A 13,191-nucleotide genomic window follows, 5' to 3' on the forward strand; every position below is an offset into this window, starting at 1 on the left:
CCGCGTAGCCGCCACGACTCCGGTTCTTCTGTCTACTTTGAACAGCAAGATTACTACTCCAGACGGCGATATGAATACTCTCCTCTCTCCAGATCGCCCTCACCTCGACAGGGTCGGTCTCGTCACCATTCCGGTTCGCACTCCGATTGGGACGTCCATCATAGATATCAGGAGTCAGGCTCTTACTACCATCGTGATCCCGCTACTCCAAGGATCCGTTATGGCGGTTCGCCTCGGCCTCGTTACGCACGCTCAACCCGACGCGAGGACTCACCTCAACTCCACTTCGACCGCCCTTCTCGACTTCGTGACCCTCGAAGCCATTTCGAGTACTCACCCAGACTCCTTAACCGCCTCCTATCCTCTGAGCAAGAGGCTGGCTCCTCACATCAGCACCGGGAGCACCCTCGGTACCGAGACGTGACCAAACCCCGCACTGCTTCTGCCACTGTATCCGTGGCCCCGGATTCTCGACTTCGGTCTCCTCCCAAGACCTCGGAGCCTGCAGCTCCCATCTCGGAACCGATCGTTCATCCACCCTCTCCCTCCACGGCGGGCTCTTCCTCGGACAGGGAGTCCCCAGCCTCTTCGGATTCGGAAGACCACTCTCCATCTATCCCTTCCGACCCTGCGCAACAGCTCCGGCTCTCTCCGTCGGATGCATCCAAGGCGTACCTCAACCTAATTACTTCGATGGCGGAGGCACTGAAAATACCTCTCCAGGCGGACTCCCCCAAAGTGTCGGACATGGTACATGACTTGGTGCAGTCAGACTTTCCGCCCGGGTCCTTGCTTCCTATGTTACCGGTGCACTTGGAGGGTCTTCAGGAAACTTGGGACAAGCCTGCCTCAGTACCCCCCACTTCAAAGAGGCTGGACTCCCTCTATCGAGTCCATGCCCCCGACGCTAAGTTCCTCGCCTCACATCCGGCTCCGAACTCTATTATTGTTCATTCTGCCATGAAGACCAAACCCTCCAGACATCCCACGCCTCCAGATCGTGAAGGGAGGAAATTAGACACCTTGGCACGGAAAATCTTCACACTTGCCTCCACCAACTCGAAGCTTAACAATTACCTAGCTTATTTCGCTGCTTACACTTTTAATCTGGCGAACCAATTCACACCACTGATACCTTCGCTTCCTGATTCCTCTCAGAGAACAGCATCAGCCCTGGTTTCTGAGCTCTCCAGGGTTTCCAAACAACAGATTAATTCAATTCGCCATGCGGTCTCCTGTTCCTCCCGCGTCTTCGCTTCCTCAGTTGCCTTGCGTCGTCATGCTTGGCTAAGATCCACCAATCTTCAACCCGACATCAAGCAGAAGATAGAGGATCTTCCCTTCGACGGCCTGGGCCTCTTTCATGCTTCCACTGATGAGGTCTTGTCTTCCGTTGACGATGGTCGTAAAAGGGCCAAGCGCCTAGGAGTATCCCAACCAGCTACGCAACCCTTCACTCGCAAACAACCTTGGAAACCATCTTTCCAAAGACGCCAGCGTTCTCCTAAGCAGGCCGAATATTGGAAGAGAAGACCTGCGCAACAAAAGCCTTCTTTCCAGCAAAGGCAGCGCTCTCAGCAGTCCAAGAAATCGTCCCCCCCTACCAAGCAGTCTCTTTGACTTCCCCATACAGTCACCCTACCCCACGCGTCTCTCCCCTTTCTACAGGACTTGGAGTTCAATTACGACCGACTCCTGGGTACTCACCATCGTACGCCTGGGGTACGCAATAGAGTTCGCTTCGCTACCTCGCCACCACTACTTTGTCACTACCCCCCCATCCCATCACCTCCATCAGGAGATTCTGGACTTGCTCCAGAAAAAGGCCATAGAACCTGTTCCCCCCCCAACATCGGGGAACGGGGTTCTACTCAAGATACTTCCTGGTCCCCAAGAGGGATGGAGGCAAGCGTCCTATTCTAGATCTTCGGAAGCTAAACAAATTCATCGAGTACAGGAAGTTCAGAATGATCTCGCTACAGTCCATCTTGCCCCTCATTCCAAAGAATTCCTGGATGGCTTCCCTAGATCTTCAGGACGCTTACTTCCATGTGACTATCCGACCTCAGCATCGCAGATATCTCCGGTTTGCGATGGGCCAACATCATTTTCAGTACGTCTCCCTTCCATTCGGCCTTTCCACAGCACCCAGGGTGTTTACAAAGTGCATGGTGGTGGTGGCAGCTGCTCTTCGACTCCGCAACATCACAATCTTCCCTTACATAGACGATTGGCTCCTCATTGCACCAACTCCAAATCAGCTCGAGGCCAATCTCCACGCAGCCCTTCTCCTCCTGGCGTCTCTAGGCCTGAGGGTGAATGTCACCAAATCGCACTTCACCCCCACTCAACATCTCAACTTCATAGGGGCCCATCTCCGCACCTCTATACACCGTGCCTTCCTCCCAGAAGACCGTGCTATGACAATCATCAGCCTTGCCAGGCTGGTCCAGCTGCATCCCATCCAATCGGCCCTAACTATTCAACGCCTTCTGGGTCCTGATGGCCGCTACTACAGCAGTTCTCCTCTTCGCCAGACTACGAATGAGACCACTTCAGCTCTGGTTCGTACGTGCCTACCGTCCTCATGTGCAACCTCAGAGCACCCTGCTCACCGTCCCCAAGAGAGTCCTTCCTTCTCTCACCTGGTGGACCATCCTCGAGAACCTCCTCGGGGGTATGCCGTTCCTACCAACTACTCCAACGGCTACCGTGACAACAGACGCCTCCATGTGGGGATGGGGAGCCCACTTAGAAGGCAAGACTGTCAGAGGTCTCTGGACTCCTCAGGAGAGGACCCTGCACATAAACTGCTTAGAACTGATTGCGGTACACAGAGCTCTCCAATCCTTCCTCCCTCTCATCGGGGGTCGCCATATTCAGATCTCCACAGACAATATGGCAACAGTCTTCTATGTGAACAAGCAGGGAGGCACCAGATCTCTTCGACTGTGCCGCATAGCCATACTGCTCTGGGAATGGTGTATCAAACACAACATCCACATGACCGCCATCCACCTCCCAGGTGTGGAGAATGTGCTGGCCGACTCACTAAGCAGGCTACGCATAGACGACCACGAATGGTCCATCAATCTGACCTACCTTCGTCGGATCTTCAGCTGCTTCGGTACTCCCAAGGTGGACGTCTTTGCCTCCAGGGACAATGCCAAATGTCGTCGCTTCTACTGCAGGAAGGGCAACGATGCCTTCCTGCATCTCTGGAGGGGTCCCCTCCACTACATTTTTCCGCCAACCCCCCTACTGACACGAGTTTTGACAAAGGTCGCACGGGATGGCACGGACTGCATCCTTATCGCACCGTGGTGGCCACGGCAACCATGGTTCACCAGACTGCTGCAAATGTCACAACACACTTACCGACGCCTCCCGGTCGTGGGAGACCTCTTATCGCAGGCGCACGGCCAGGTACTTCATCACAACCCTCGGGTTCTGGCCCTCACTGCTTGGAGGATACACTCGCCTGCTTCTCCACAGAAGTGACCAATATCCTTCTCAACGCAAGGAAGCCTTCCACCAGACTTTCGTACCAACGCAAATGGAAGCGCTTTTGTTCCTTCGTTGCACCCTATCATCTAACACCTGAAGTAACACCTCTAAACCTGATCCTAGATTATCTCTTATCCCTGCAGAAATCAGGCCTCTGCTACTCTTCACTTAAAGTACACCTCTCCGCCATCTCGGCATTCCATGTCACTATTGATGGCAGGACGGTCTTCTCTCACCCCTTATCTAAATCCTTCCTCAAGGGAATGCTGCACCTACATCCACCTGTTAAACCGTTCGTCCCAACGTGGAGTTTATCCCTTGTTCTTTCCTGTCTCATGAAGGCACCCTTTGAACCCATGGCGACAATACAGCTCAATCTTCTTTCCTGGAAGACAGCATTGCTAATAGCCCTTACCTCTGGTAAGCGGGCAAGTGACTTGTGTGCCTTCCGATTTGACCCTCCCTACACCATCTTTCACAGGGACAAGGTTGTCTTGCGACCGGATCCTACATTCCTCCCTAAAGTTGTCTCCAAGTTTCATTTGTCTACTTCAACTTCGCTACCAACGTTTTTCCCTAACCCATCGGACCAGGGGCCGCGAGCGCTGCATTCTCTGGATGTCAGAAGGGCGTTAGCCTTCTATCTCAATCGCACACAACCTTTCCGTAAGGACCCTAACCTGTTTGTGGCCTACGGCAAACCTCGCAAGGGACATAAAATTTCTACCCAGAGACTATCCAAATGGGTAGTTAGTGCCATCAGGTTGTGTTACGAACTGGCTAAACAGCCTCCTCCCGAAGGCCTTAAGGCTCACTCTACTAGAGCGGTCTCGACGTCTTCGGCCTTTCTACAAGGCGTCTCTCTAGAGGACATCTGTGCGGCTGCATCGTGGTCCTCTCCTTCCACGTTCGTCTCCCATTATGCCTTGGACGTTCGTGCGAGACGGGACGCCTCCTTCGGCCAAGCAGTCCTCCGGTCCATCTTCCACTGAAGTATGGTGAGTGTTTTTGGCTCCTGCCTCTAGGTCTTGGATTATGATGTGTTTTCTTATGTGACTAACTATCTTCTTTTACCAGCACCCTCCTCCAGGTTACTCAGCTGGCTAGTCACCCATGTGTGGGACTGCACAGAGACCACGAAGAAGATAAACAGGTTGCTTACCTGTAACTGATGATCTTCGAGTGGTCATCTGTGCAGTCACACACTCCCACCCAGCCTTCCCCGCTGCTGGCCTCTTGTAATTGTTGCTTAACCTTGTATAGTGTCAGTGCCAACGGCGGCTGGAAGAAACTGAGTGGAATGGGCGCTCCCCCCCCGCTCCAGGCATGCGCGGTCGCTGCCTGCTCCCCAGGGCGGGAGGGGAGCGCGCCAAAAGCGCTATAGGCGAGCTATTGGAACTCCGAGGAATGGATTCATTGCCTGCGGCAAGACCCATGTGTGTGACTGCACAGATGACCACTCGAAGATCATCAGTTACAGGTAAGCAACCTGTTTTTATCTCTCCTCCTCCTAGCTTTCCCTGGGAGGAGCAAAAATTACAACAGCTGATAAAAGTTTTTATTGATACTTAATATTGAGCATTAGGGGCTTATCCCCGAACCATCTGTGCAGGCATGTTAAAAAGGAAATGTTCACTAATTGGAATAACTGTGTTGGGAAGGGAGGGAAATGATGGAGCATGGTGTGATCAAAGAAAACAGGTGAGGAGAGTAAATAAAGGAAATTATTTGATTTCTCTACAGGACGACTGGCAGATGAACATGAGCAGACTTATATTTGGATTCCATGCAAAATCTCCACTGATAGAGGGTTGTCCATTCATAGAGCAGGGCTTTCCCCCTCCCACTGCCACTAAAATACCCCCAAATGCTGATCCAGGAGGAAAGGGGACTCTCCTCCCCCAGGAACAGCATGAGGTAAGGGTTGGAGGTCAGCTGTGGGAGGTGGAAAGGAAAGGAAAGGTCCCCTGTGCGAGCACCAGTCGTTTCCAACTCTGGGGTGACGTTGCTTTCACAACGTTTTCATGGCAGACTTTTTACAGGGTGGTTTGCGATTGCCTTCCCCAGTCATCTACACTTTCCCCCCAGCGAGCTGGGTGCTCATTTTACTGACCTCGGAAGGATGGAAAGCTGAGTCAACCTCGAGCCGGCTACCTGAAAACACAGCTTCCACCGGGGATTGAACTCAGGTCGTGAGCAGAGCTTAGGACTGCAGTGCTGCAGCTTTAACACTGTGCCACGGGGCAGGTGAGGAATCTACAAATACCTCACTTCATTCTCTTGGTATAGAAACTTAATTGCTGAGGTCAGAGTTCATACCGCCTATGAGCCAGTTTGGTGTAATGGTTAAGTGCACGGGCTCTTATCTGGGAGGACCGGGTTTGATTCCTCACTCCTCCACTTGCAGCTGCTGGAATGGCCTTGGGTCAGCCATAGCTCTCGCAGAGTTGTCCTTGAAAGGGCAGCTGCTGTCAGAGCTCTCTCAGCCCCACTTACCTCACAGGGTGTCTGTTTTGGGGGTGAGGGAAGGTAAAGGAGATTGTGACCGCCTGCTCTGAGATTCAGAGTATAGGGCGGGATATAAATCCAGTATCTATTTCTTATGCCTGGTGAACAACAGACTGACGGTTCTGGCCCAAAGATTTAAAGTGAGGCAAGAGGTATTACTGTCCAAACTGAGGCTACACGCTGTTTTCCTGCAAGCACACACCCGCTACTGTTGCATATTGCTAACCTTATCTGTGGTGAGATGCTGCAGGGTTTTCAAGCTCTACCTTCCTTGTCTAGTGCTTTCTGTGATCTGTGTTCACAAAAATGCAAACTGAATTGGTGGAACACAGTGAACACAAACAATATCAGTTTTCAATCAGTGTGAGGCTAACAATACCCAATTCGCCTGTTTCTTCTCCTAGTATCTGTAGACCAAATTCACATCCCTGTGGGTTTTTTTTCATACTTGTTGGTGTGTATGGGTAGGGGGAAAGGCATTTTAAGATACATGTATATGCCTATGTGAAAGTAGGCAGCTTTAATTGCACTACCAGATTTCTAACTGGATCAAAGGCTAGGCAGGTGGATTTACCTTGACATTTGCATTTCAACTTCCCTGGATGCACATGTGATTTTGGCCTCTGTCCATCTCAAGACAATATCAATACAATATGGTTAGCTACTTCGAACTATTTCAGGAACAGATCCTTTCATAAAGTGAATGAAGTGAAGGATTTCTGCTTGTGAGCATGACTTTCTTACACACACCTGCCCCCAATGCTGTTTCTGGATCTGCTTCATTTTCCCACTGTCAGCCCCTTACAGAATCCATTATCCCAAGATTTTTTCCTACACTGCCCCTACAGCACTTTTTGCAGGTGCAACCAATATTGCTATGACCACCACACTCCTGAGATCCAATGTGGAGGTGCCACGAAACGTGTGGAAAGGTAAAGTCTGAACAAACAAGAGGGACTTTTCCCTCTGAACAAACAAGAGGGAAGTTCCTCAAGACTTCTGTTTAATAATGATAGTATACCAGCAAACTGTGAAGGGCTACAACTCTGGACCTGGGAAGGAAACTGGGACTGAGAAATTGAATGATCATTCTCCAGATTGGTGGAAAGAAATAGTATTGGTCATGAAGTAAACAACACAGACATAACACTTTAGGTCAAACTAGAGAAGATGCAGAGTTCCACATTTGGAGTTTCCAAGTATTCCCTCCCCTCTGGGGGAGGTCAGATCACGATGAATGGTAGGGTTTCCAACTCTAGCATGGGAAATTCTTGGAGATTTGCAGGTGGTACTTGGGAAAGGAAGAGATTAGGGAGAGGAGATGTCAGAACTTGAAGAACTTCAAACGAAACTCATTACTTTGTTTCAAAAGTATAAGGCGTTTATTGAGAACTGTGTTCAGGGAAAGCACAAGTTGACTCTGATAACGGGTTCAGCTATCGATATATTCTTTATGCAGTTGTAACAGAAACAATAAAACCATTTCTCACACTCTAGGAGACAGTTGTCTGTTCCCAGGGTCCCTTATCTCCAAGGAGGAGGAAGGAGCCCTGCTGTGATGCTCTGGCAGGCTAGCTTCAAAGGACACCTGCAGATGTTTTCCAGAGGCTATCTGTCACCCTTCAGTGGTTACAGTTTGTTTGAAATGCAAAGCATTTGGTTAGTAGGCCTGACTACAAGGACATAGGATTAGCAGGCAGTTACAATATGGAGTCGGTTAGGCTAATGTCACCAAGCTCAGCATACATAACAGTTACAAGTTCTGACAGGAGGGACTTCAGCAGAGAGATGTCAGAGGGTCTGCCCTGCAACATTGCTATTTCCTACAAGGGATCCGATCTCTAGCGTAGAGTTCAGCTGGGAGAACTCCATCACTTTGAGGCTGGAAACCCTCTAATCTGGTTAGCCTTTTTCTCTCATGCCAGTTTGCTTGACCTGGACAGGTTAGGGCAAACAGCAGATCCATGGAACTTTGTAAATTGGGGAAATGGTACTGGGGGAAGGGTTAAATCCCCCTCTCCCTAAACTAAACCGAGGCTCTAACAAATAGAGATTTACAAATAAGATATGCTTGGGAGCCTCAGCCATAGGAATCCTGGCCTGTTATCTCATTTGACCATCTGCAGCTTGCAACAGAAAGCCAATAAAACACCCATAATGCTCTTGCATTATGTTCAAGTGTTGTGTTGCTCATTTTTGAAGAGTTTAAACATGCCTATCCAAGGAGCACAGAGACTATATTCTGGCACAGGTCTTGCAAGGTATGGTCAACAATGGCTGGAACCAATTAAGAGTGCTCTTAATAATATGTGACATCCACTTCTGGAACAAGCTGGCAAAAGCAGAGACCTGCCATTCCTTCCTTCCTTCATAGAAATAGCCATGTTTTAATGCTTCTCAGAGGCCCCCCAGGTAATCAGTGCAGGCTTATTAGTCATTCCGAATAAACCAGTGTATTCCAATATTCATTAATTATAATTCCTTTTAGCAATTTTGGGACAATCCTCCATCCCCTTTCTATTGTTTGTAGCTCTGGGTGTAAATCTCATTGCTACTGAAGGCCACTCAACCCTCCTCAGAGGGAAGTGGGCTCTGTTAGTCTTTAATTGCAGAGGTCGTGTCGCAGCAAAACAAAAGACTAAAGTAAAGGTAGTCCCCTGTGCAAGCACCAGTCATTTCCGACTCTGGGGTGACGTTGCATCACGATATTTTCACAGCAGACTTTGTACGGGGTGGTTTACCATTGCCTTCTCCAGTCATCTACACTTTCCCCCCAGCAAGCTGGGTACTCGTTTTACTGACCTCGGAAAGATGGAAGGCTGAGTCAACCTTGAGCCGGCTACCTGAACCCAGTTTCCACTGGGATCAAACTCAGGTCATGAGCAGAGTGTTTGATTGCAGTACTGCAGCTTTATCACTCTGCTCCAGACTAACAACATTTAATAGCAGCTTTTGTGAAACCCAGCTTGGTTCATCATATGTATGGAAATCAAAGAATACTTCTCATGGGACAGGATACTCAGGGGGGGGGTAGTTAAGGCATGAGTCTTTCAACAGTAGACAGATCCAGGTGGGCAGCTGTGTTGGTCTGAAGCAATAGGAGTCCAATAGCACTTTTAAGGCCAACAAAGTTTTTGGTCTTAAAGGTGCTGCTGGACTCCAACTTTGTTTCGAATGGAGATTCACTACCTGGAGGAAGTAAAGGAGAATCGTTAAACCCTGAAACTCCTGATTACTTTAATCGCATAACTAAATTAATTTGTCCATGAAAGTATGATAAATGTTTTTTTTTCATTCATGTTTATGTAAGTCAAATTCAGTAGCGTACTTCGACAGCATGTTAATACAGGGGTGGCCAAACTGTGGCTCGGGAGCCACATGTGGCTCTTTCACACATATTGTGTGGTTTTCAAAGCCCCTCCCCTCTCAGCTAGCTTGGAGAAGGCATTTGTCTCTTTCAATAACTTCTCCAAGCCAAGCCAGGAAAATGCATTCGAAGTTAAAGTTGCTTTCTTTCCACCTCTCTCTCCTCCATCTATTTTCCTTCCTTCCCTGACATGCATGTCTTATAGCTCTCAAACATCTGATGTTTATTCTATGTGGCTGTTACGTTAAGCAAGTTTGGCCACCCCTGTGCTAATACCTATTTATGTGCATTTTAAGTTTTAAATACTGCTTGCTCGGCTTTGGGAGGCTGTGGAGAATACATTAAAAACTCAATTGCTTAACGGTATTCCCCGCGTGAAAGAAAATTCCATTGCACACCACTGTTGTCCGCGGACATTGTTTATCGCACTCTCAACAAACCTGCAATCCCAGCGCACCAAGATCACACACTCCAGAAACCTCCCTTTCCTTCTGGCCAATGACACTTGTGGGGCGGAGCCTCTGGTTAAACGAACCAGGCCTGCCGTCTGCCTCCGCGTTCTGATTGGACGCGCGACAGCCGCGCTTTCCCTCCAACTCCGGTCCCGCCCAGCCGCCATCTCCTGGGTGATGCGGACGCTGCTCGGCGGGGAGGTGCCTGGCTGGGCGCTCGGAACGCGCATGCGTACGGGAGGGTTTCCACACCTCCCCTCCTAAATAAACCAGTACCTGAGGCGAGAAGATGAAGGTAAAGTCGAGAGCGGCCGTTATTTGGGGCGGGGGTGGGCGCCCCCGTCCCTCAGTGTAGCCCAAGCGCTTGTTGTGAGGGAGGCTGTCCCAAAGGGGCAGGCAGTAAGTAAGGCCTGTGAGGGGGTGAAGCATCCCTGGTGCCTGAGGGGCTACAACTCGGGTGAGGAAGGCCCCTCTAGCGACCTCCGCAGTGCTTCTGTGGACGCCTCTCTAGAGAAGGAGCCATTGGAGGTCGCTGCTGCTGTTGTTGTTTTTCCTCTCTCACGGAACTCTCCCTGCGCCTTGTGACAAGAGTGTGGTGTAGTAGACGTTCAACAGGTGAAGCTTTCCGAAACATGGCGACGCAGGGGAGGGAGGAGGAAGGAAGAAGAGCTTCTGGGCTCTCCCCGCACCTTGCCATACCGCTGTGGGGAGGCCTGCGAGAAATATTGCAGTGGGAACAAGACGTGTTTAAATCTGCGGCGGGGAAGTTAAACGGGGGTTCCTGGAGCCAGTGCTGGATTAAACCCTGTGGAGGCCTCTAGGCAGTTGAAATCTTGGGGGCCCCTCGCAGATTATCTCAGAGTCGGAGTGCCCGCCCCACCGCCCATGGTCCCTGCTGCAGCCACCTTCTTAAAAGCCCTTTTGACAAAGCTGCGGGGGAGAGGCAGAGAGAGGCAAACTTGGCAATGACACCAGCAACAGCCGCACTAGGCAACTTGGGCAAAGAGTGGCTCATTTGCTGGCTGCATGTGCAGCCTGGGAGGGCTGCAAGCTGGGGGAAAACCTGGAGGGGGAGGGGAGATTAGCCTGGTGCCCCTAAAAGCGTGGGGGCCCATAGTCCAGTGCCTACTTGGTCTAATTGTTAGTCTGTGCTTGCCTGGAGTGCTTTAAAGGCTTGGGCTGAGATCAAGACACACTAACTCGATAATACACTTCCAGGGCACTTTCCAAGTGGATTTGGCCAGTTCACACAATAGAATTCAGTTGGAAAGTGCCCTGAAAGTGCATTTTGTGTGTGTGTGTGCGGTCGCAGCCGAGCACAGTTTATTTCAGCAGCAGCTTTTGGGAGCCGCGCTCACTTCTGCAGATGGGTGGATGAATCTGAACATCTCCATCTGATGAAGTGATTTCTGACTCAAGAAAATTTATGCTGGAGTAAGTGGTTGTTAACTTTTGAGCTACCACTAGACTTGTGTTTAATTTTGTTGTTAAAAATATTAGTTGGTCGATACAAAAAGGAAATATTTACAAGTACTTTGCTGCAGTAGTCTCCATGGCTGGTTTTTTTCCTAGTCTTTATACACTGTGTGTCAGGCATTTGACAGATTTCCCCCACTTTGGAGGTATAGTTGGGTGGAGGTGTGCTGAAATTTTCTGTGGCTTGCAGGTGTTGCAGGCACAGAGAGCCTTGTTGTGCTGTGCTGCGTTTGGCTCTGCAGCCTTTTTTAAAATTTTATTTTTAAGCATCCAAGACAGCTGTTCAATAAGTGAAACTTCTGCTCCATACAGCGTAGACATACAGTAATAGGGGAGAGCTTAGCCTGGTGAGACTTTAACTGCCACACTGCTGGCAAAAGTCTGGAGATCTATTCAAGATAAAAAATGCAACCATTTGTTTTGTTTTAAACAGTCACTTTCTTTCCACAGCGAGTATTTTCCCTATTAGAAAAAACTCTGCTTGGTTCCCCTGTGCAGTTTGCTTGGCAGAAAACATTAGGAAACTTCATTGCCGTTACAGGGTAAGATGACACGTTTTTAAGACTATAAGTGTTAACACTACATTTAGCACAGCATCTATTTGTGCATGTGTGTCTGGCGTTAATACTTCAGTTCACCAATATGTTATCTGGATGTTAACATTGCTTTTTGAGCCTCTTTCTGCGTGTGTATGTTAATTAAATAAACTGTTGAACCAAATGTTACATAAAAAGCAGTTTAGGGAATTTAGATAAACTAAGGTAGTTATTTTTAAAAGGTTGTCATCATGCTAATCTTTTTTGCTTTATAGAGCAGATCATACTGTAAAGATCTTTGATCGCCATGGTCAAAAGAAAAATGAAATTAATCTACCTGGGTAAGTCCTACTAAACCATTGTATTGTGTAGATGCAAAATGTCATTTTAAGCAAACGTAAAAGGAATAAAAATGGCAAGAAATAATTTTGCTAAATCATTATTTATTTTTCTGTCTAAAGAATCAAATGTTAACTTTTTAATTTGTGGGCATACAGTAGCAGTGATAGGAATGAAGAGAGGCATCAGGGTTTTATGGGTATACAGTAACAGTGATAGAGAGGAAGGGAAGAGAAGAAGAGATGGATATTTTCTCCTTCCAGTACCAGAGGCAGTATGCCTTCTTAAATTGGTTGCTGGAGAGCCCAGGCCATTGCAGTCGCCATGTTTGTAAGTTTCCTAGAGGCAGCTGGTTGGGCACTGTGTGAGCAGAATGCTGGACTGGGTGGGTCTTTGGTTTGCTCCAGCTTTGGCTCTTCTTATATTCAGGTGGTAGACAAAGGCAGAGAATCTAAGCAAGGTCTGCGTTTCCATCCAATGTAATATTTTTTTTCCTACCAAATCTTATTTAAGAACTTCTAATAAAAGTTTCCTGTGCAAATTTAGCAACTGCATTGCAATGGACTGGGATCAATATGGAGATACCCTAGCAATAATAGCTGATAAATCCAGTTCCATTTATCTGTGGGATGCCAATACAAACAAAACCATCCAGATGGACAGTGGCATGAGGTATGAAAATCATCTGTATTAAAATAAATGTATCTATTATATCTTAAATATGGTTAAAATGTGAAGCAGTTTGCTGCTTGTAAGGCTAGATTACTGGTTATCTGTGGTGTTCAGTCATCTCTGTGTAACATTTTGGCTATGCTCCTTTCATATCGATGGCACAGACTTTATGAGTGCTGACTTTCTTAATGGCACAAAGAGGACAGATTGCCTAATGTTCTTTTCTTCTTAAATGCTTGGGGCAAATATTTAGAAGATAAGACACTGAACAAAGTTTTGCTGGATTTTCCATGCCCCTCAGTGGTTTTCACACCACTTCTTAAATTTTCTGTAC

The 13,191-nt window shown here is 48.4% G+C and overlaps 1 protein-coding gene across 3 annotated transcripts in view; it reads left to right on the forward strand.

The window, feature by feature from the left end:
- The first annotated feature begins 11,756 nt into the window (after nucleotides 1–11,756).
- The window catches only part of WDR19 (WD repeat domain 19), a 370,238-nt gene continuing 368,803 nt past the window's right edge, over nucleotides 11,757–13,191 (forward strand). The window contains exons 1-3 of one of the 3 annotated variants that reach the window (XM_060246266.1): nucleotides 11,757–11,852; nucleotides 12,127–12,187; nucleotides 12,732–12,857. In XM_060246266.1, coding sequence (XP_060102249.1) covers nucleotides 12,745–12,857 — 113 coding nt within the window. In that variant the 5' untranslated portion in view covers nucleotides 11,757–11,852; nucleotides 12,127–12,187; nucleotides 12,732–12,744. Of the gene's footprint in view, nucleotides 11,853–12,121; nucleotides 12,188–12,731; nucleotides 12,858–13,191 lie in introns of all 3 variants that reach the window. The other 2 variants (XM_060246268.1, XM_060246267.1) reach the window with 2 other exon arrangements.

Source organism: Heteronotia binoei, chromosome 9 (genome assembly GCF_032191835.1).
Source record: "Heteronotia binoei isolate CCM8104 ecotype False Entrance Well chromosome 9, APGP_CSIRO_Hbin_v1, whole genome shotgun sequence".
Lineage (NCBI taxonomy): Eukaryota > Metazoa > Chordata > Lepidosauria > Squamata > Gekkonidae > Heteronotia > Heteronotia binoei.